General features: G+C 34.8%; 4 protein-coding genes across 7 annotated transcripts; 3 read left to right on the top strand and 1 right to left on the bottom strand.

Annotated features, from left to right (window-relative positions):
• The first annotated feature begins 437 nt into the window (after positions 1-437).
• Positions 438-6,122, top strand: LOC306844835 (putative deoxyribonuclease TATDN2). Of its 2 annotated transcripts, none has more exons than XM_079377235.1 (7): positions 438-529; positions 1,054-1,358; positions 1,452-1,799; positions 3,147-4,133; positions 4,219-4,346; positions 5,179-5,362; positions 5,469-6,122. In XM_079377235.1, the coding sequence occupies exons 2-7, from the start codon at positions 1,065-1,067 to the stop codon at positions 5,607-5,609; spliced, it is 2,082 nt and encodes a 693-aa protein (XP_079233361.1). In that variant the 5' UTR covers positions 438-529; positions 1,054-1,064; the 3' UTR covers positions 5,610-6,122. The 2 variants fall into 2 exon arrangements, with proteins under 2 accessions (XP_079233361.1, XP_079233362.1); XM_079377236.1 differs by having other exon boundaries at positions 512-662.
• Positions 6,123-6,249: 127 nt separating this feature from the next.
• Positions 6,250-7,269, bottom strand: LOC306844552 (ghrelin). 2 transcript variants are annotated; one of them, XM_079376774.1, is made up of 5 exons: positions 7,241-7,269; positions 7,009-7,146; positions 6,798-6,878; positions 6,607-6,715; positions 6,250-6,377 (listed from the first exon to the last, which is right to left on the bottom strand). In XM_079376774.1, the coding sequence occupies exons 2-5, from the start codon at positions 7,120-7,122 to the stop codon at positions 6,370-6,372; spliced, it is 312 nt and encodes a 103-aa protein (XP_079232900.1). In that variant the 5' UTR covers positions 7,123-7,146; positions 7,241-7,269; the 3' UTR covers positions 6,250-6,369. The 2 variants fall into 2 exon arrangements, with proteins under 2 accessions (XP_079232900.1, XP_079232901.1); XM_079376775.1 differs by lacking the exon at positions 7,241-7,269 and having other exon boundaries at positions 7,009-7,232.
• Positions 7,270-8,074: 805 nt separating this feature from the next.
• LOC306844665 (coiled-coil domain-containing protein 174-like) lies at positions 8,075-12,201 on the top strand. Its single transcript, XM_079376967.1, has 11 exons — positions 8,075-8,196; positions 8,385-8,489; positions 8,567-8,667; positions 9,732-9,790; positions 9,924-10,086; positions 10,180-10,275; positions 10,365-10,501; positions 10,602-10,696; positions 11,240-11,369; positions 11,487-11,633; positions 11,744-12,201. Exons 1-11 carry the CDS (start codon positions 8,155-8,157, stop codon positions 12,040-12,042), a joined length of 1,374 nt encoding a protein of 457 aa, XP_079233093.1. The 5' UTR covers positions 8,075-8,154; the 3' UTR covers positions 12,043-12,201.
• A 1,571-nt stretch (positions 12,202-13,772) lies between these two features.
• Positions 13,773-18,247, top strand: LOC306844501 (sorting nexin-5-like). Of its 2 annotated transcripts, XM_079376686.1 has the most exons (15): positions 13,773-13,829; positions 13,939-13,981; positions 14,421-14,528; positions 14,612-14,719; positions 14,827-14,893; positions 15,055-15,182; positions 15,836-15,919; positions 16,078-16,152; positions 16,281-16,311; positions 16,404-16,488; positions 16,637-16,676; positions 16,792-16,878; positions 17,381-17,470; positions 17,587-17,652; positions 17,842-18,247. In XM_079376686.1, the coding sequence occupies exons 2-15, from the start codon at positions 13,979-13,981 to the stop codon at positions 17,983-17,985; spliced, it is 1,116 nt and encodes a 371-aa protein (XP_079232812.1). In that variant the 5' UTR covers positions 13,773-13,829; positions 13,939-13,978; the 3' UTR covers positions 17,986-18,247. The 2 variants fall into 2 exon arrangements, with proteins under 2 accessions (XP_079232812.1, XP_079232811.1); XM_079376685.1 differs by having other exon boundaries at positions 13,782-13,981.
• The last annotated feature ends 3,838 nt before the right edge of the window (positions 18,248-22,085 follow it).

The raw sequence follows: 22,085 nt of genomic DNA, 5'->3' as shown, positions 1-22,085 counted from the left end.
AGGGGGCATCATTTAGGTCATTTGGCACACAAATTGTGTCCATGCAAGTGTGTGTGCATTAGTTTAACCTACACTGAGGTAAAAAAGGTAAAACTTTTGAAATGTCAGGCCCCACAAGGAAAACAGCTCATAAACCATAGTTCATTTAATAAAGTTTATTTTTTGTTAAATAAAAATGTGTTTAAAAATTAGACACATTTTGTTATCATTTGTAATCACAGGACACCCCCCCCCCCCCCCCCCACCGCCCCACCATCTCCTTTAACATTTTTTACAATTCGACCACTGTATACACCCTTTAAAAATGCTGCACTTGTAAGTTAAATCAAACGTTCCCTTCTTTTCCCCTCAAAGCATACATACGTGCTAGATATGTGCACACTCCATACTTAGTACGTCTCAAGCTAAGCTTTCACCGCCATGCAATGCTGCTATCTAGGGTCCAGTAAGATGTTGAGTGTTGGCACACATCGCTAATTACATACGCACGTGACCCACCTGAACTTTCTTCATCCGTACAGGCCTTAAGGTTTGTAAAATTAACTTTCGTTGTCGTTGCTTGGACTGAATCGTGTTTAATCAACACTATTACGCACTTTTAGACTGTTTACCGTTTCTGTGATCGTCGTTATGTTCCCTGACGCTTGGGGTCACAATTTTAGGTCAGACATGAGGCTTTTGCTAATTATTAGCATTTGTAATTAACTAATAGCTCTTTGAATTAATATGTCAACGTGTTTTACATCGTATACAGGTTTAGGATTTTTAATAAATAAATATAAGTATAAAAGAGACGTCGATGTGTTTTTAATTTTTTTAAACCGTTTTTAAAACGCACGTAAATATTAAATGAATATTACTCTATATTTAACTTAAGTGAGTCTCAAAGTTAAAATCTCCACCTTGAATCTAGAGTGTTTTGGCTTGTTTTCTGTTTCCTCAAAGAACCTGCAAGTAAATCCATCTCAAATAGGGCTTAGAAAGGCTGCACATGTTTGTGTTTCTCATTTTTGATCTATGTATTTTATGTATACATTTCCTTTCTTTCTGAAGGTCGTAGTACGATGAACCCCAAAAGGGAAAAGGTTAAGTTTACATGGCTGAATAAGGCCAAGGACTCCCCCAGAAAGCTTATGAAGAACAGTGTGGGTGTGGCACAGCCAACATGCTGGGATGGAGATGATCAGGATGGTGGTATAAGAGAGGTTGGCTCTCCTGGCCTGAACACATCTACTGGGTCAGCTGGACTGGGCGACATGGAGAACATGTGTCTCAGCACCCCACGCAGTACACCCAAAGCACGCTTAAAACTGACTGGACGCCTCAGAACACTGTTGAAAAAAAACAGTCCTGGTGAGGTATGTAATAATATAAATTATAAATTGATATAATGTCTGTATTTAAAAATTGCATATGTTTGACTGGATTTGTTTTTCGTGTGTGGTATCTAGGACACTGTTTCAGGACAACAGTCCTCTATTGGACCTTCACCACCTCCTGCTGGAAAAAAATGCAGGAGTCCAGAGGAAGGGCAGAAAGTCATTCTCCTCAAAGCACTGAATGATGCGATGGGGAATGCAAACAAAAAGTCATCAGTTGGCGGGCGTCAAAGTCAATCTGCAAAGAAAACCCCAGACAAGCTTATAAAGGCAGTTGAGGAGGAAAGCACATCTGAGCTTGACTGCTGCTCATTCAGTGAGAAGATTGAACGACTGATCACGACTACAGATGACAAGCGTCCCGCGCTGGAGTTCATAGACACAGAAGATGATGGGCCAGAATTAAAGCTGGACACCAGGGTAATGAATAAGTGTTTTTTGTTTTCTTTTAGGGGAATAAATTCAATATGTTTGTTCAGCAAGAATGCATTAAATTGATCAAAAGTGGCAGTAAAGACTTACATTTTTGCAAAAAAAATCTATTTAAAAATAAAAGCTGGTTTTAAACATTCTATTCATAAAAAGAATTCTTGAAAAATTCCAGTTTCCACACAAAATATTATCAACTGTTTTCAACATTTATAATAATAAGAAATGTTTCTTGAGCACACAATCAGCATATTAAAATGATTTCTGAAGGATCATGGAACACTGAAGCCTAGAGTAATGGTTGCTTGAAATTCATCTTTGCCATCTCAGGAATAAATTACATTTTAAAACATATTAAACTGTTATATAATTTGCAATATTTCACAATAGCACTGTTTTTACAATTTTGATTATCAAATTAATGCTGCCTTGGTGAGCATAAGAGACTTTCAAAACATCTAAAAAAATCATATCATCCTCAAACTTTTGAACTGTATAAAATACAGTGCTTAACAAATTTATTAGACCACCACCCAATGTAAGGCTTGTGCCACAGCTGCCCTAAACTAACAGTATTGGTGATTACCAAAATCATTTTTTATATTTCTGCAGTGGTTAATCCACACCAGTATGTGTAAGCTCTTTAGTCACAGTAGTGTTTCTAATGCTAGAATAAAATTTATGTTGGGTTATAATGGATTCAAATATAGATCGCACAAAAGTTTAATCCAGGGGTCACCAGACTCAGTCCAGGAGGGCCGGTGTCCTGCAGAGTTTAACTTCAACCCTAATTAAAAACACCTGAACCAGCTAATAAAGGTCTTACTAGGTATACTTGAAATTTCCAGACAGGTGTGTTGAGGCAAGTTGGAGCTAAACTCTGTAGGACACTGGCCCTCCAGGATCAAGTTTGGTGACCCCTGGTTTAATCAAAGGCAAGTTTTTGGAACAATTAGAAACTATTTTGAAGTCAGTAATAACATAAATTGTAGAAAAGACAATGCCATCAGGATTATCAAGGACAAAGGAGGCCATAAAATATAAAAAAGAAAGTGCATACATACAAAGTGCATGGCTATTATTGTTTGGTTATGTGTAAATAAAAAAACTCTTTAGTTGTTTCAGTTTGTTATTTGTAATAAATAACAATAAAAAAGTTGGTTTTAATTAAGATTTTGACAGATTCCTAGTATATTTATATTTTCTCTTTATGATGACAGTTAGTCTAATAAGTTTAAGCACAGTATAATAAATGAAGTCCTATATTAAGCATGTCTATTTTGCACTATTATAAATGTCTTTTAAGAGAATTGCCACTGACTTTGTCTCTATACACAGAGTGTGATCCTTAAGCGTCCAGAATCACCAGATTGGTCAGATGATGAGGACTCAGAGCAGGTTGAAGTCTTCTCACAGGATGAGTCTTTCGAAACAAAGGGGCGACTAACAGCTGAGCTTAAAGGGGATTGTGAGTTTGTGGACTATAATGACACTCTTCCAGCTTTGGAGTGTCATCCTTACTCTTTATCACCAGCTTTAAAGCCTTCATCATTCCCTCAAGTGCTGTGGGAACCGGAGTCAGAAGTGGATAACCGCTCCCCAAACGTCCCATCCAGGGGTGTGGAACTTTTGTCAGAGCATTCACCTCAGAATACAGCCTCTGACCTCGAGCCACCCAAGAATTACACACCTTGTAGGACAGTCAGGCAGTCCTTCAAATTACAACAGTCTATCATCAGCTCTTCTCCACTGGTCGATGCTTTCCCCAGGCTCAGAACCTTTGCCTCCACCCCATATACACTCGGTTACTGGGATTACTCGCATCTTACTACACGCAGGACTTCAGAATCAAATATGTATGCATCCTCACAGATGCTTCTCGCTGAGGACGGTGCCACTCGCAGGATGTCTCTTGGCTCGGAGCCTCTCTGGCTGTCAGATTTGAATTACTCTCAAGCAGATTCTGCAGGATTCATTGACACGCACTGTCACCTTGACATGCTCTATGGGAAGTTGGATTTCCGGGGAAGTTTCCAAAAGTTTCAGAGCATGTATGCAAGTACTTTCCCAAAGGAGTTTAAGGGCTGCATCGCAGACTTCTGCAACCCGCGAATCACAGAGAAAGAGGCTATCTGGGAAGGGCTACTAAGAGAGGAGAAAGTGTGGGGAGCCTTTGGTTGCCACCCGCATTTTGCCAAGGAGTATAACCACACTTCTGAGCAAAGCATCATGGGTGCTATGCGTCACCCTAAGGCCATTGCATTCGGCGAGATCGGTTTGGATTACTCGTATAAGAATTCCACCGACTCATGGAAGCAGAAAGAGGTATGCCAGACAGGATGATTACTTCCAAATATTTTTATATCAAATTAAATTATTTTAATTATTTCTTTGTCTGTTGTGTGTCAAGGTGTTTGAACGGCAGTTGCAGTTGGCCGTCGCTCTCGGGAAGCCTCTTGTCATACATTGCCGTGATGCTGATGATGATTTGCTGAAAATTATGAAGAAGTGTGTCCCCTGGGATTACAAAATACACAGGTCAGCGCTCCTAAAAAAAAAACTTGCAGCTTTAATTGGTTACATAAATATATATATTTTTTTTTAGAAAAGAACACATAGTTTATATTTAACTCAACTCAAAATAAATTAGTTATATAATTAAAAAAAAAACATTCAATTTTATTTCTTTCACATTACTGTATTGTAGTGATTTTAAATGATCTTAAAATAGACTACATTTTCTTCATATATTATTTAGTAAACCTAAGACAATTTAGGAAATGTTTTGGAGTGAAATATTAAGATTTTTAAGTTTTTTGTTTTACTGTTTTAAAAGAAGGCTTAAGACTACATTTATTTAATCAAAAATACAGTAAAAACAACAATAGTATTGTGAAATATTATTGCAATTTAAAAGAACTGTTTTCTATTTTAATATTTTAAAATGTAATTTATTCCTGTGAAGCTGAATTCCTATTATTATTTATGTGGTCTTTTTTAAGTGTTTTAAGTTTTAAAATTAAAAGTGTCTGTCACTTTTGCTGAATAAAACATTTTTTTTTTTTCTGGGTATCACAGTTTTTACAGAAATATTAAGCACATTAGTATTTATAAATTAATATTTATAGTTTTTTTAAATATATATGTGTGTGTATGTATGTGTATATAATATAAACGTAATATATACACACATTTATATATATATTAGTGCTGTATAATTAAAAAAGAAAATTTTATATATATATATATATATATATATATATATATATATATATATATATATATATATATATATATATATATATATATATATATATATGATTTTTCTTTTTTTTTTTTTTTAATACTAACTGGAGTTATTGTGTGTTAGACACTGTTTTACCAACAGCTATTCTGTGATTGAGCCGTTCCTAAGTGAATTCTCTAACCTGTGTGTGGGTTTCACTGGACTGGTGACGTACCGTCACGCTGCGGAGGCTCGAGACGCTGTGAGGAAAATCCCACTTGACAGAATCTTACTAGAGACAGATGCACCATATTTCCTACCCAGACAGGTATCAGTGCATCTTATTAGGCACACATTGTTTGATTCCACTTACATATGTGCATGCCTTGTCATTCTTTAATATACACATACACATAATCTTTCTCTCTCTGTAGGTGCCTAAGTCCACATGCAGGTTTACTCATCCTGGTATGGGCATACACACTCTGCATGAGATTAGTCTGCTGAAGGAAGTGAGCCTAACCACAGTACTGCAAACAGTCCGGCAGAACACCAGACATATATACGGCCTGTGATTGGAAATTCCATGTTACTATAGCAAATGAAGTCCTTGCAATCTTAGTCTAGCTGCCATCAGCTTAGTCTTGCTAAAAAAGTTAAGATTTATATTTGAATGTACTGAAGTGTGTGCTATTAAGTGTATGACCATTGATACTTAAGTTTTGTAAGTGTTGTAGGGAATTTCACATCTGTTAAAAATGTTAGTAATGATTAATTTTAATCTCTTCAGTTTTGTGTTTTAAAATGGTTCTTTGTTCTCAGGATTCTTTTGTCGTGTATCTGCATGCATTGTTACAAGTTATGTATGCTTGTAAGACATGAGTAACATAAAATGCCGGCTTGTGTCTTCCCTTACATTAGAATAAGTCATTAGAATACGCCATCACGTGAAAGTTTATGCAAAAATAAAATGTAAAACAGATTGTGAAAACCCACAATAAATAGCTTTTACCAAGTTGTTGGGTTTTATATAAATGTAACTTTAGTCTAAATAGGAAGATTAAATAAATGATCTTGTATGCAACATGAATGGGTTTATGAAATTATTTTTTGAGAAGAACATGACTGCTTTATTTCAGACCTTATTAAATGTGAAACAGATGTGATTGAGCAAGGAAAAGAGAAAACAGACGCAAACTTTTTTTTTTTTTTTAATTATTATTTTGTGATCCTTTATTTTGTCAATTTGTGGTGTTGGAAAATTCTTACATTTCTAATTTACAAATATTTTTAATGGTTATAAGGAGTTGAATCTTGTAGAACTGGTAGCTCCATTCAGAATTCTGAAAAAAGAACACATTTAATAGAATAATTTTGCAGAAGATTAAAATTATTCAAAGGCGACAACAAATATTGTCTTGAGGAATTATCTGGCAGAAAGTAATTTTAGTTTCAGTGTTCTTTAAGGATCTGAGACACTTTCTGGGAAATTAAACCATTTTCCATAGTGAATTTTTGCCACTTTCATAGTTACTTGTATGGATCTGTTCTTAAAATAAGAGTTTAACTCACCATGTGGGGAATCGCTAAGAAGATTGACCAGAACCTTCTGCAGCACAGGACCATATTTCTCATACTCTGCTTCACTCAGAGACACAGACAGTTCGAACGGAGCACTCATCTAAATGAATATTGAGAACAAATTATGATTGCGGTAACTGATTGAAATCCTATTTAAAAGTGCACTTGCATTGAGTTTTTACCATGAATTGGTCATCCTCTTTAATCACTGGGATCTCTGGCTCAGCAACATCTCTTCTGCCCACCCGAGGTGGCCTTCGACCCTTAAAATTGGACACATTTGATGCCATGCTTCTAGCATTAATTTATGTAATTTTGACATACTTAATTTTTTTAATTGACATGCATTGGTTTACTCCAAACATATAACACATTCACCAGACAAACACTCACCTGTGGTTTCTGAGCAGGACTGAGGAAGCTGGTGCCGCCTCTCACAGACTCAACACACAAGGAAAGAGCACATAAGAGCAGAAACATGTGGCTGGCACGACAACGCAGAGGCATCCTGGGAAGTCTCCTGGTTTAGTTCTGTTTTAGGACAACACTCTTAATGGCTGCACTTTAAAAGTATTTAATATATATGCAGAGTGCACAGAAATAGTAAAAAATAAGTCAACCCCACCTTCTGTAAAGATCAAACTGCTTCTATAGGTCTGCACACTAAAGTCTGCTTCTCACTTTTATAACAACCTTTGGTTAACAATTAGCATTAAAGTCCACAACTGTAACTGTAAAAACAAACAGAACTAAAAATCCCTCATTGTCACTGTATGTGTGAGAGAGAGATTTCCCTTAGGGTGATATGAATATGATGATAACAGACAAGTAAAGTCATACAGTGGTACACAGCTGTGTCAATAGCTATTAGTGTTACTAGGCCACTGAACTATTGCCATGGCAGGTTTATTTGACTGACCTGGTAATTCCTCTGAAACTGGAACTCATAGTCTATTATGTGCGAACACACACTTTTAAGTGGACTCACCCTTGTACGTATTTGGCAGCATGTTCTTCCAATAACATGATCATGACCCATGTGAAAAACATATTTAATTTGACATTTATTTTTATAGTTCTGGTTTTGCATTGAATTCATTTTCTTTTGATCAATAATAATAATGTAACAGAGTACCATTGTATTGATAATATTGTTAAGAGCTTTTAAGTTTGAAGCAACGTTTGGTTTTCACTAACAACAAAAAAATGTACCACAGTATTCCCATGGTTTTTTTATGACATGATACCAGCGAAATGGCATATTTTTTGGACATTTACCATGGTAGTAACATGTTGTGGAGCATGGCAGTTTAAAGCAACTTCACGTTAAATGTGTAGTTTTTATGTTTTTCGCTAACAAAAAAGTACCACCGTATATTACCACCATAGACTGTAAAAAAAAAATTACCACGTTAAAATACTATTGAAGTGTGACCTCCGAGACAGTAGATGGCAGGCTACATTTGTCCTTTACAGAGATACACTGTTTTGCTTTGAATGTCAGTGTTAGCCTGGTTTACCTAAAAAGCTACAGCTAATATGGATAAAAAGAAAAAAACATACAATGTTACAGCGTCATCGGTGAGTAATTCGTATCTTAAAGTGCTCTTTTAAACAAGAGGAATGAGTATTTTAGTTTTGTTAGTGTTATAGTTAGCTTAGCATGACAGCTGACAGTAAACTTGCATTGTGAGGCTGTTTTTAAACTTGGAATGATGGCTCGATCCTTTTAAATCTCTTAACTAACATCCACTTCATTTACATTTCAGCTGGTTGATTTGAAAGCGGAATTATATCGGAAACAAGAACAATTTAAGCACGACCGACTTGGCCAAGATGCAGGAGCCGCACAGAAGTCTAAGACAAAAATTAAAGTAAGACACGGGCAGTTAATGACAGCTAGATATGATCACTGAATTAGTAATTTGATTATGTGTGTATGTGCTCATAGAAGCCCAATATCTGGAGCAAACAGAATGAAGGAGTCGGTTCACGAGCTCAGAGGGACGTTCAGCAAACTGCAGAGGAAGAAAACACACTAGATAAATCCAGGTAAATGAACTTTCAACATTTACTACATTATTCTGATTCTTTATGTCCTCTTCATTAATTAATTTTCTTCTGCCCTAAAAGTAAAATGTATGAATGTTGGTATATAATTTGTTGCATGTTTGCAGAAGGCACTTTTTGATAGTTTTGATAATATAATGCAATACATTTCATATATAAGTATGGCTTAAGTGTCCAAATATTCTTTCTTTTGTTACCATAACAACCTGTTGCCTTCAATAATATTTCAGAAATTGTTTTATTTGCCGCAGACTGTCTGACATTCACAAATTGGAAAAACAAGAACTCGTACTTAACTTTTTATGTGCATCTAAATACTTTTTATTAATATGATATAATAATTGGAAACACCTTACTGTTTTGAGTGCTGATATATAATGTAATGACAGTATTTTAACTGTAATATATAATATGTGACCCTGGACCACAAAAGCACTCTTAAGTCCCTGGGGTATATTTGTAGCAATAGCCAAAAAATACATTGTATGGGTCAAAATTATAGATTTTTCTTTTATCTCAAAAACCATTAGGGCATTATGTAAAGATCATGTTCCATGAAGATATTTTGTAAATTTCCTACTGTAAAATATATAAAAACTTGCGTTTTGATTAGTAATATGCATTGGACAACTTTAAAGGTGATTTTCTCAATATTTTGATTTTTTTTTTACACCCTCAGATTCCAGATTTTCAAATAGTTGTATCTCGGCCAAATATTGTCCTATCCTAACAGACAACACATCAATGGAAATCTTATTTATTCAACTTTCAGATGATGTATAAATCTCTTGACCCTTATGACTGGTTTTGTGGTCCAGGGTCACATATAATATAATGATACAATGATGGCATTAATTTTTTTAAATAAAACTTTGTTTGGAATATATTTATTTTACACTGAATATAAAATGTTAAAAAGATGTTAAAAATACAATGATGTTAACAAAGATTCATGATTCTGATACATCTAAGCGTACTATAAAGCTCCTTCATTGTTCAAATTGTGAAATATAATCATATTAATGTTTTCCTGATGCATTATGCAGGCAAAAATTGGAGGAAAAGGCACGTCTTTACGAACAGATGACAAAAGGAGATTTCCCAGGTATATGCTTGCTGGCATTCCCATATTCAAATATTTTACTAATTGAACAAATTTTTATTCTGCTTGGGATGGTTTTTAGTGTAACAAAAAATGAACTGATATTGAAGTAGACTGGATTACATTTTATCTTTAGATGAGGAGACTGAAAGTCTTTTCCTGGTGGACTTCACTCAAAAGATCATCAACCAGAGGAATGAACCACAGACACGCACTGCAAATGTAGCAGGGGACCGAGATGGAGAGGACTCTGATGTGAAAATCCCTGTTCCACCCCCACAGAACCCAAATGAAGAATGGTACCATGTCTTTATAAATGTGTTTTAAACTCGATGAAGAGGCAGTATTATTTGAACTCAGCTGTGGATTTCTTGCTCTCTTTTTTTTTAAAGGGTGGACTATGTTGATGCATTAGGACGTTCTAGAAAATGTCTGAGAAAAGACCTACCAGATTTTCAGAAAATGGACGAAGAACTGCAGAACAAGAGGTACCTTGATTGTTCTTACCTTTGCTGTTTTTGTATGTAACAAATTGGTATTGTTTCTGCTCATTCTATATCTATTTTATTGTGTGCAGGGTGACAGGTGCTGACAGGACACTGTTATCTGATGATATGAGGAGAGAAATGCAGAGAGAGCAATGGGAGAGAGAGGAAGAGGAGCAAATGAAGAAACCTGTTGGACCCATTCACTATGAAAATATCAGAGAGCAAGGTGAAAAGTCTACAGACACTGAAAAGTCTTAATGCTTCTAAGAGAGTGTTGAATTACATCTTCATAGTGTCTCACATGATTTTTTTTGTGTCTGTTTCAGAGGCCAGAGATCTCGGTGTTGGATATTTTGCTTTTGCCCAGGATGAGGACCAACGAAGAAAACAGAGAGAAACTCTAGACATGCTGAGAGACCAGGTCAGATCAGCTGAATTAAATGAAGCGTCATGAGCTGGCTAGCTAGACAGCATTTTAAGTTGTTATAAGTATGCTTACGAAGCAAAGACTTCTAAAAGCCTATCCAGTAAATGTTCAATATCAGCTGACATACATCTAATCTGACCAGTAAATAATAAAAAAAAATAATAATAATATTAACCAATAACTAATATGGTACCAATATATTGTACATCCCAGTTTCTGAAATGCTCTGTGAACAAATTCAGAAAGTGAATTTGTGAGTTATTGTTTTTTTTTCAATACCCTCCACCCCCTAAAAAGTGTATTTATTATTTATCTAATTAACAAAATATGTATTTTTTTAAATGAATGTTAATCACAATTATTTTAATTATTTGATCCATTGTTATTTATTTTTAATTTCAAAACAATATTTGTTCATTTCAGCTATGTTGCTGCCTATGTAGGCAGTATACAACTATTGAGCTCACTATATCCTCAGCTTCTCTACTACTGGCTAAAGTCAAAATCAGCTTTTTACAATTCTATTTCTTTCTGCAGACCACGGATCAGCGCCACAAACGTGAGCAACTGAAGGAGAAGCGGAAAGGTCTGCTTGAAGCTCGACTCAATAAAGTGAGGATGAGGAGGATGAAGAAAAGCAAGCTGGAGCCAGGGGATGAAGAAGAGGGTGCGTTGCTGAATATTAGTTATTTAATTAATAGCTATTAATGTGTATCTGTGTGTTGGTGATGAATTCTAAGGCATATTTGATTGTTTTTGGATAATATCTGATGTTCTGTTGTAGCTGCTGCTGATGATGCTGAGAATGATGAAGAAGTTTTAGTTGGACCTCCAGCCCCTCCAACAGTGCGGAAAGTGGAAGTGGAGATTCAAGAGAGAAAAGACACCAAACCTGGCGTTCCACACGTAAGAGAGTGGGACAGAGGCAAAGGTACATGATCATGCACATAAATGCATGCAAAATTCCTTTCTTCCTCTTCATTGGCTCTAGTGTCTACATTTGCTTTTTTGAAGATGCACAACATTTATTTCCTTTTCCAGAGTTCTCCTGGGGTCAGTGGACCAGTCGTCGTAGAGAGGAGCGAGATTCAGAGTTTGCTCCTCCTCCTGCTTATTACGCAGATGACAACAGAGCCACAGACAAAGGACAGAGCAAAGGAAAACTTGCCTTCAAGTGGTCTGAATCCCAAAATTCCACAGAAAGAAACACAGAGAACATATCTACCTTTAGTCAATCTTCTGACATACCCACATATATATACCCACAACCTTCTCAACCACAAACTGCTCAAACACAGAGTCTGGACGAACTGTTATCATACTACAAACACTCCACGTAAAAGTTCAAGTCTGAAAATGACTGGAAACTATGGGACTTGGAAAGCTGTGTAAGTTAGTCTGGATGCATGGCAGTCTTAAATAGCAGTGGCAGTAAAACTTTGTACTAAAATGTAACTGAATTGCAAAGCTAGAATAAAGAATGACACAATTTTTGTTTGGTTTTTGTGCGTTTTATTTATTTTATTCCATCACTATCTATTGTTCCAGATTCAACAGCATTCTTAACCATAATTAATTAATTTTGCTCTCAGTTTTTTTACTAGCTTTTAAAGGACAGAAGTCACTCTTGTCCATAAAATTATGTTAAGCATGGATAATTTAAGTTAAAGCTGCAGTCCGTAACTTTTTTTGGTTAAAAATGATCTGAAATCAGTATTTGAGAAAGTACATAACCAGCCAGCGTTCAAAACTATCATTCACAACGGTTATCTTATAATAATGTTTTCTAATTTGAGTGGTACGGCTAGGTTTTCGTGGGAAATTCGAGCATGCTGCTGCGTCGTTACATCACGTCTGTAAACATAAAGAAGTTGTCCCGGCTAGTAGGCTATTGCATGTGAGGATCCTGCAGGTGGGGGATCGTTTAGCCTTTTCTTACAGCAGCTACAGTAATTAAATGTATCATGTTGATGGCAGATTGTGATCCAGAAAGGATTATGTGTTTGTGAAACACATATGAGTGAAATTAAATTATATTCCAGTTTTAAATGTGCATCTGATTACAGATAGCCTGGGATTGCACAAGATTTGTATTTTAAAGAAAACCAGTTTGAAGGGAGCATAATTTGCTTTTTGGCTTAAAAGAATTTCTTAATATGAAATTTGAATGGCATGACTATTAGACTGTACAGAAATTGAAATCTACACGCTAATACACACTATACTCATAGTCACGCAATGTTGATGTTGTTAACATTAATCATTTGAGAATTAAGTATAACAATAATAATCATTTGCACGGTGTGATGTGATATGAGCTAACCGATCGTTAGGTTTAATCACCATTGCTAGCGCAATTTATTGTAATGTTTTTTCCTCAGTTGGTCAGAACAAACGTGGCAGACTTGTTACTTACTTGTTCAGATGGCAATATATGGTGAAAATTCTTATTTGCGTCATATATTCCAAGATATAGGCTAGAATCTGTGATTGTGAAGTGCAGTAAGCATCCTCACCGGTGCTGTGACTGACAGCTACACATACTCCTCAAAACATTAGATTTATCCGTGCCGGAGCACATCCCACGCAAGGAAGCTAATTCTGCAAGCAGCTGCAATTCCAGGTTTTCAAACACAGATGGCGACAAAGAGGTAAAATTTACGGACTGCAGCTTTAAGCGGAGACTTGAAATTTTCTATTTGTCAGTTTTCCTGTTCTAATGAAGTGTTTCATTGTGTTTGCTACTGTCTTTTTTTTTTGTTGTTGTTAAATTATTTGAAATCCTGGCAACTTAAATGTGTTTATGCATGTTATGGACACTGGGCAAAGTTTATGAGTTGCACCTGACTGCAGTGTAACTCTGCTTAGTTACTCAGTAGCCTGTAATGAGTTGCTTTACAAGTTTCTTAGTTCACATGTAATGTGTGAGTTTATTCCATATGTCATTTGAAAGAGGACATCAAAAACTAAACTGGATAAAATTTCACAAATACGTCCAAATCGCAGGACCAGAGTGACCTTTGATCTGAAGGATATCCTGTCTCAGCAGAAATGTACGTGTAAGCATTTTGTATCGACCAGAGAGAGAGCAAGCAAGGAAGGAAGGGAAATAGAGTAGAAAATTGAGGTGAAGAAGAGAGAGAGGACAGTAAAATGGTTCATATGGAATGTTGAGACAGATCTACTTTTAATTTTCTCACATTTCTGTTTTTTTGTTTGTTTTTGTTCTTTTGAAGATTAAACCAAAGTAGGAAACTACAGTTGAATGCAAGCACGATGGTAAGTAACTATTTCTGGTTGTGATTGTCACATGACTATGTAGTAACATGCTGTTCTGCCATCTGCTGATTATGGTCAGAGTTCAATTTGTCAGTATTAATTTATGCATTAGATATCATGAAATGTAATTTTACAGCATTTATTAATGGTCGATTACATTAGTATATCAATATTTTAGAAAATATGATCAGTTATAAATATCCTTTTGATCATTGTTAATTCATGTTAGTTCATAATGCATTGCTGTAAGTAAATGACTAAGACTGTAAAAACAAATATGCTGGAATATTATTATTACCTCAAGAGAGATAAGCTCTATTACATTTCTCTACACATATTTGCTAATAAAAACTCTATGAGTTATTATAACTGAATGCATGCATTTTTCACATAATTTGTTCATACTGTGTAAATGAATGTGTCTGGGTGAGTGTTTTAGGAAGGTTCAAATGCAGAAGCAGCACTAAGTGTAAGTGCAAGCAGCATCAGAATCACTGATGTGACTCAGGATGGAGATGTTTTGACGTTTGCCATCGCATCCCAGAAAGTAAGATGCCTGGTAAATGCGTAAAACATGTTCTAGTTTTACGTTTTGTTGAACATTAAACTATTACAATTTCTTTCCCTCAGTTGAACAGCAGTGCTGGGGTGTGTGTTTTTCGAATATATGAGGACTTTGACTGGCTTCAACAGAGTCTATTCTCACAAGAAAATCTTCCCGGACTTCAGGGAATTATAGTGAGTGAATTCTCTAAAACTCACAATTAACATCATTGCTTATTCGTTTTTAAAGTATCGTATCTATGAATGAGGAAGACACTCAGATGAGATGATTATGCCCACAGTTTCCACCTTTGCCCTCTAAAGCCCTTCCATCACAGTCAAACACCCAGACCAAAGCACTCAAACTTGGTATGTATTATTTGTGTATGCATAGGCAATTTTGAAAAAACATATCTGCATAATTTTAGTAAGCTAGTTAGTGAAGTTTTTTATTTTTTGCATAGATGCTACAAGGTTTGATATTTTGTTTCTTATGCAATGCATCTTATACATTTTTTGTATGTGTTCAGGGTTCCTGGCTCTAGGACAAGATTGGCAGAGTTATTGTAAAGCTTTGGAGTTTTATCTCCAGCAGGTGGCGGCACACCCAACTCTCTGCAAGTGCAAAGCACTGGACAGCTTTCTTATTAACTCAGAGGTTTATTATAAACACACACATTCAATAATTCAAATTCAGCATCACAGCCTGTTGTATGATTGCTCTAAAGAAAATACAATGCCAGTAAATACATTCAGTTCAAATGAATGCAACTAACCAGGCTAACCTCTTGGAAAATCCAGCTAAAACCAGCTAAGTTGTTTGTTTCGGAACATGGTAGCTACCTAGCAGGTCATTACCTGAGCCAAAGTAGTTTAGGTGGTTAACCAACTGTATTATAAGATGGTGGAGTCCTAACTAACATGGTGGCCAATGTTGGACCAGCAACAAATTAGCTACTATATTCCAAAAAGAATTGTGACTACCACCTTAAGCTGGTATGAGCTGATTTGTTTTTCAGCAGTGTTTGCAACGTATTTGTTCACCATACACTCTTAGGAAAAAAACCTGTCACTGGGATGGTACTCTTTCAAAAGGTACTAATATATACAAATTTGGAACTAATATGTAACTTTAATGTAATAATAGGGGTAAATGAGGTATGGAAGTGTGAAATGTTTTGTATCTTTGTTTCTGAGAGTGTATTTTAACTGGATTCTCCAGCATGGAGAAAAGCTTTGCTAGCAAAGGCTTCTGTTTATATTGTTTGATCATTTTGCTGACTTTTGTCATTGCATGTATTTTTTGACTAGTCTCCTGGAAAACAGCGAGGCAGGAAAGGAATCTTTAATCGCCTCAGTCAGGCTGTGGAGGAGATGAGGAAGGAAAGTCATAAGGTATCTGTGTGTGAGTTTGGGTTTATACACCTCTGGGAAAGTCTTTTGACCAAACACAACACTGTGTGGTGACATATGATATTTGACCATACAAACATCATAGATCCATTAATACAATTTATATCACATATGTAAATATATAATTTAATAATCCCTAGGACATGGACAACTTCTTTCAGAATGAGAGAAACAAAAACACCAATCTTGCCGCTTTGTCAAAGGTTGCCACAGAGGTACACTATTTAAGCAGTTTTTTTTTCTTCCAGTTTTTATTTGGCCAGAGTATTTGGCCAGGACTATTAAATATTATAAAATATTGTATAATTCATTGTGCAATTTCTGTGTGTTCTTCTCTCAATAGAAATTACTCGATGTTGTGATGACAGAGGAAAGTAAGTCTTTGCAAGAAGTTTATTTTCTAGGCTCAGGACACATTATTTAGGAATACATTAGGCCTATATCACTGTGTTTGCATGTTTTACAGAGCTTGCTTTGGCCTGTGGACATTTCTCCACATCTCTTCATCTTTGTGTGAATCAGGATGATGCAGCTGCTGTAGCTTTCTCCAAGTTAGAATTTACTAAATAAAATGACTGTTTATATCTGCATTAATGTACACACATTGATTAAAGAGAGAATGTGTGAGAGACATGCATGTTTATGTGAATGTTGGTTTTAAGAGGATGATCAGTTTATTCAGATGTTGTGTTTCTTTAGGGTTTGTTTGAAGCTGTCAGATGTTATTGAGGCAGCAAAGGTAAGACCGCTTTACATGCAAAAGCTTTAAAAACTATTAAAGGGTTCTTAGTCATTCCTCTATTTATCTACAAATGTACAATACAAATAATTGGATTTTTTTTCTGTATCTGTAGCGAAACTTTGAGAAAGTTGCCAGTAACAATCTGTCCACTCTTGGTTTGGGCCTGGACCTGGAGTCTCGCTACCAAGAGGCAGAGAAAGTATGTTCTATTCAATGTGTCAGCACGGCAGTGATTGTGTACTATTGCTTCATCCTATACACAACATTTCATACAGAGTAATTTACCCTTTAGATACAGTATTATCCATTACTTTGTCTATTTTTGGTCTGCAAAATAGTTTTGTTCTGGTAACGGCAAAGAATTAATTTGAATGAATCGATTTTGAATTAATCAGTATGACACTGTTTTCATGTGTCATACTGATTAATTCAAAATCATTACTTTTGAAACTTGCAAACACGGACAGGCAGAGTACTACAGTGAAAATCTCTGCTGCTGGACTGTATATCAGCACTCTGTGCAATCAAATTCAAGAATTCATACACTTTGTCTACAAAATTAATATTAAAAACTTAAACGTAAGCCAAATGCATCCAACCTGCTTGTACATATGTTGAATGCAGGTTTGTATAAAATGAAATGAAATTTGACTCAAGACTGCTTTGATAGTAATTGTGCATTTCTGCTTGTGTTGTTACAGGAGATGCTCTTCAGAAGAACCTGTAAACTGATAGAGCTGGAAACTGTTAAGAAGGGTACAGAAAAAGCCAAGGCCAATAAAAGAGAAGTGGTATGTTTTAATCTTCATATCTTCCATTCATTCTGTGCACACACACATCCACACTGAAGTGTTCATGTCATGTGTATCTAAATTCAGATGAAGTCTTTCTGTGTCTGATACTGTAGATGGAAGCATTTCAAACAGCAGTTGAGAAAGAGTTCAACCTGATCTCATCTGTGGCTAAACAAGAGGTAAACACTGTGACTGATGTTAATTCAAATGAAGATTATATGCTAAATGTGTTTCCAGAGATTTGAAAAACCCTATGACATAACGTTTTGATCTGAACATAATCAGAAGTCATGTCACAGGGTCGGTCAATTTTCCACATTGTACATTTATAGAGGATATAGTATAATTTTTGGATTATTGTGTGGCAGATTGAGCGTTTCCATAGCTCCCGTGTGAATATGCTGAAGAACTTCCTGATTGGCTGGTGTGAACTACAGCTCAACACAGCGAAGGAGTTTGCTGAACTCTACTCTCAGCATCTGGAAGCTTGCAGAAACATCTACTCAGAATGAATGAAACAAACACGCTATAAATCATAACAATATAGCTGACAGCTAAAAAAGCAGAACATTATCTTGAAATGATAAACGTGCTCTGTAATTTGTTTATTCTGAAATCTTTTTAATTACTAGTCCCCTTTAATTTGATTGTACTTAATCTTTTCCAGCCTAATTTGAACACCAATGTAACTTCCAGTTCCACAATCCTAGGTTAGGCTACAGTTTTAGAAGTGAACTTTGTCCTGTGTAAGCTTGCAATAAAGCTATAAAATCCATGACTGTTTCTAATGCACACACTGCAAACCGCTGAGGTGATGGCTGCACAGAAACATTTGATAGTGAGTTGGTGTTTGTGAAAGTAGTCATCAACATGAACACATTATGTAGAGTTTAAATATGGAGAGTTTAATGAAGTCGGAATAGTGTAGCATACAAAGTCACTGCAAATCTATAGATTTTCTGAATTGAAAGAATTGAAAGGACAAATATGCAAATTACTGCAAGGTAATAATAAAATGATATAATAATAAAAAATATACCAGATTGCAAAAATTAATAATATATATAATATAGGAATAAATATTGGTAAAAGTAAAATACAGGTAAAAAAATTAAATACAGAAGACAACATATATTAAAATGCTTAAACAACAAGAAGAAAAATGAAATGGCAAGCAAAATAAAATACAAAAAACTTGATTTTGATTACTTGAAAGAACTTTTGATTACAATTGATCATGCTATTACAATTGAAAAATGATTTTTAAATGATTTATGTAAGATTTCAAAACACTAATCAGGTCAAAAGAGAGAAACTATAAAATATTAAGCTATTAAGTTATAAATATTAATATTTATATATTTAGTCCTTTTATGACTACACTGTAAATAAATACTTTTTACGTTGTACAAGAAAATACTATTTCCCTTTTGTTACTTCAAAACTGAAATAGTTGAATTGCTTGTGAAATTTACTAGCAATTTTTGAGTACAAGTTGTTTTTACACCAAATATTTAGAAAGTATTTCTTCTGCTTCTTCAAGGGAGGAGCAGGTTCTTCCTTTTGCAAGATTTATTTTATCCAATTTACAGCAGCTGATGCTCTTTTGAAGGGTTTCTTGAGGGAACCGTAATACATCATTGAAATGAAATGCTAGGCTAACATGATCCCATACATAATAATGGTCAGACGCAGGTTTAACCTCAGCTATTCTGTGTTCTGTGTTCAGTACCAGTTTAAATCTGATGGCATCAGCAATGGCTTGTGCTTTCCAGACAATTAGATTTTCCTCATAATCTACAAATGAGCTTTTTTCAATTTGTGGGAAATTCTCAAAGCTCTGATTGACTTTAGGGCTGTGAATGAGAACAACATACATGATCTCCTGCTTATAAAACACTGTCTTATATTCCCTGAGAACTGGGAAAAATTTGTGATTAAACTGGTTAATATTAATTTAAACATCTTAACAAATGATCAGAATACATATTATCAGAATTCAAACTAACTGTATTATGTATAGATAAAACAAGCTGTTTTCATTATTAAAAAACATTTTTATCCATTTTATAGCGTATATGATTGAACCCTTCTCTGTGGACACACTGTTTGGATGTAGTGAGAAGACAATAAGTGTCATAGATTTGATATAGTAATGATAAAAATAAATTGAAGGGGATAATTGTGTTAAATACATTCTATTATTAATCCCTATGACATTTACAATTGAAAATATTTTCATTTTATATAAAATATTATATTTTTACCTATTAGCATTTACAATTGCTGGACATGTTTTGTCCCATCATGTCTTAAGAATCAGTGATATAACAAACCTTTTGGAAATATGAGTAGATGTTCTTGGACATTATTGTGATTACAGTAAGGCATCAGCATTATATTATACTAACAACAACGTTTTAATTCAAATTCAGTTTAATTAAAACAAAAAGACGTTTTCATTTATTTAAGTTGAAATTGATATAAATTGTCAAGAATTGCCTACTTACACGTCTAGCCGCCTCTGCCATTTTGTGAGTTTTAAACTAGATGTGATGCTGTTGGTCACTGTGAAAAGTGGACGCAATAGTGCAATGGTCTGCATGTTTATAAAGTCTTTCATTCTGCCATGCCTGTGAGGGAAGGGCTTTTTTAGAGACCAAACCTGCTGTATGAAATGAGATCATGGCATGTTTGTAAATATTAAAGTGCCCCTATTATGGGTAATGAAAAGTTCATATTTGGGTTTTGGTAGTCCCCAACAACAGGTTGACATGCAAGCATGGTCAAAAACACTTTCATTGTCTTATAATATGCATTTATTTTTTCCTTACTTGCTCAACGACTCCCAAATGATTCACTCAAGGATTCATTTCGTGACGATGATTGGCCCGATTGGTCTCATTTACATTTCAACACGCCTGTAATGCCTGATAAAGCATTTTTTTTCAAATTTTTTATTCGGGTGTGTGAATGTGTAAATATACAGGTTATGTATCCTATTCCTTGTACATACACCAGATTCAATGAATAACAGTAATAAATATTTACTAATCGCAGTGAAACATGCTATTAGTAACATACAATGATATATTAAGTATATGTATGTATATATGTGAATATGTATAGGCCTATATGTATCCATATTGCAACCCATTTGATTTTCTTCTATTGCAGTACCTTTTTTTCCTACCTAAAATCTCAAAAGAAAACAGATAACAGTACCCATGAGGCTTCGACTGTTTGTCAATGTTCTATAATGATAAATAAAAATAAAGTAAAAAATCGTACCAGAGACTGATTGCTTACCTTCAATGGTGACGTTAAAGAATCTGGATGTTTTATCTAACAAACAGACATATGATCCCTGATCATCTTTAATCAGTGTATAATTCTGCCATTGTACAGCACAAACACACTGGACATATCAGTGGAAATGCAATCTTTAGAAGCTCTTTTGCTCTTGGATTCCCATGAAGACGCTTTTGGGCTTGTCCTGTGGGTCGGTACAAGAGCACGGCAGCAGTACAGAACCTCCTGAGAAAGCTGTTATCTGTATGATGGAGTACAGGCTTAGGGAAACAGACATGATATATACTTACATTATAAGACCTATAAGATTAAGTTATATTTTTTATGATAACCAAATTTTTAAGGCCTCTAAATTATCAACATGATCAAAACTTTGCTGAAAAATCTGTTATACACAAACAAGCCCCCTTCAGGTTGTGGTAAACTTCAGTTTGCTGTAAAAATCTTCAGTGATTTTCATAAAGTAAATGTAAGAATAAGTTTTTGTTGGTAATAGTTCAATATGAACACTGGACTGAGGCAACTTAGGTTTACTTTATTATCCAAAAGAAAAAATGAATATTATTTAATATGTCATGCTTTACATTAAAAAATGTACAAATGTACTCCAAAAATGTACAATTAATTAACTGCACCTTAATTAAGTAAGGAGTCTTACCTTTCGTGAGGTAGTGCAGAGAAGTCAGGATGTTTAAAAATATCCACATATTTATATATGCCATGTTTATACTGTGGTGGTCGCGTATCTTTTCAGGTAGTTCTCGCATGTCACTGTCACATCCTGCAGCTCTTGATTTTTATCAGTACAGTTGAAGAACTCTCACACAATTAATAGTTAGCAAACAAAGAGTCAATGAAACATACAGACACAATCTAAAAATTAATATTTTAAAAACCAATATATTGTAATTATTATAGGCCTACCACCATATATTTTTGTCTTCTTGTGAGGCATTTACATTTGCATTTCTTCATTTGGTGAGTGGCCATGTAATAAGCTGGTTTATGTACAATCCACCAGTTATTGTTTGAGAAATAGAGAATGAATCAAAATATTAAATGTGATCTGAAATATATTTCTAAAATATATTGGGTGAAAAAATTCAGGTTACATTTTGGTGAAGATGAATATACAAGAATATAAATGCATTGAAGTGAACTGGGGTGGATCAGCATGAGCAGAAAATCAATGTGATAATGGATATTGAATTGTATATTATCCTACATATTACATTATATATACATGCTGTGGTTGAAATAAACAGTAATTGACTCAAAAACTATAATTAAGAGAATATTA

This window comes from Barbus barbus (assembly GCF_936440315.1).
Source record: "Barbus barbus genome assembly, chromosome: 25".
NCBI classification, from domain to species: domain Eukaryota; kingdom Metazoa; phylum Chordata; class Actinopteri; order Cypriniformes; family Cyprinidae; genus Barbus; species Barbus barbus.
Note: the sequence above shows the minus strand (reverse complement) of the source record. Positions and strands in the feature narration are given on the sequence as shown.

Bases quoted from the DNA above. Each gene is read 5' to 3' on its own strand.
- LOC306844835 (XM_079377235.1), top strand. From the start codon at position 1,065: ATGAACCCCAAAAGGGAAAAGGTTAAGTTTACATGGCTGAATAAGGCC. The intron at 1,359-1,451 runs GTATGTAATAAT...TGTGGTATCTAG, and splicing joins AAAAAAACAGTCCTGGTGAG to GACACTGTTTCAGGACAACA. The intron at 1,800-3,146 runs GTAATGAATAAG...CTCTATACACAG, and splicing joins AATTAAAGCTGGACACCAGG to AGTGTGATCCTTAAGCGTCC.
- LOC306844552 (XM_079376774.1), bottom strand. From the start codon at position 7,122: ATGCCTCTGCGTTGTCGTGCCAGCCACATGTTTCTGCTCTTATGTGCT. The intron at 6,879-7,008 runs GTGAGTGTTTGT...TCCAATTTTAAG, and splicing joins GTCCTGCTCAGAAACCACAG to GGTCGAAGGCCACCTCGGGT. The intron at 6,716-6,797 runs GTAAAAACTCAA...ATATTCATTTAG, and splicing joins AAGAGGATGACCAATTCATG to ATGAGTGCTCCGTTCGAACT.
- LOC306844665 (XM_079376967.1), top strand. From the start codon at position 8,155: ATGGATAAAAAGAAAAAAACATACAATGTTACAGCGTCATCG. The intron at 8,668-9,731 runs GTAAATGAACTT...TGCATTATGCAG, and splicing joins AACACACTAGATAAATCCAG to GCAAAAATTGGAGGAAAAGG. The intron at 11,370-11,486 runs GTGCGTTGCTGA...GTTCTGTTGTAG, and splicing joins GCCAGGGGATGAAGAAGAGG to CTGCTGCTGATGATGCTGAG.
- LOC306844501 (XM_079376686.1), top strand. The intron at 14,720-14,826 runs GTGAGTGAATTC...TTATGCCCACAG, and splicing joins CCGGACTTCAGGGAATTATA to TTTCCACCTTTGCCCTCTAA. The intron at 14,894-15,054 runs GTATGTATTATT...GTATGTGTTCAG, and splicing joins GACCAAAGCACTCAAACTTG to GGTTCCTGGCTCTAGGACAA.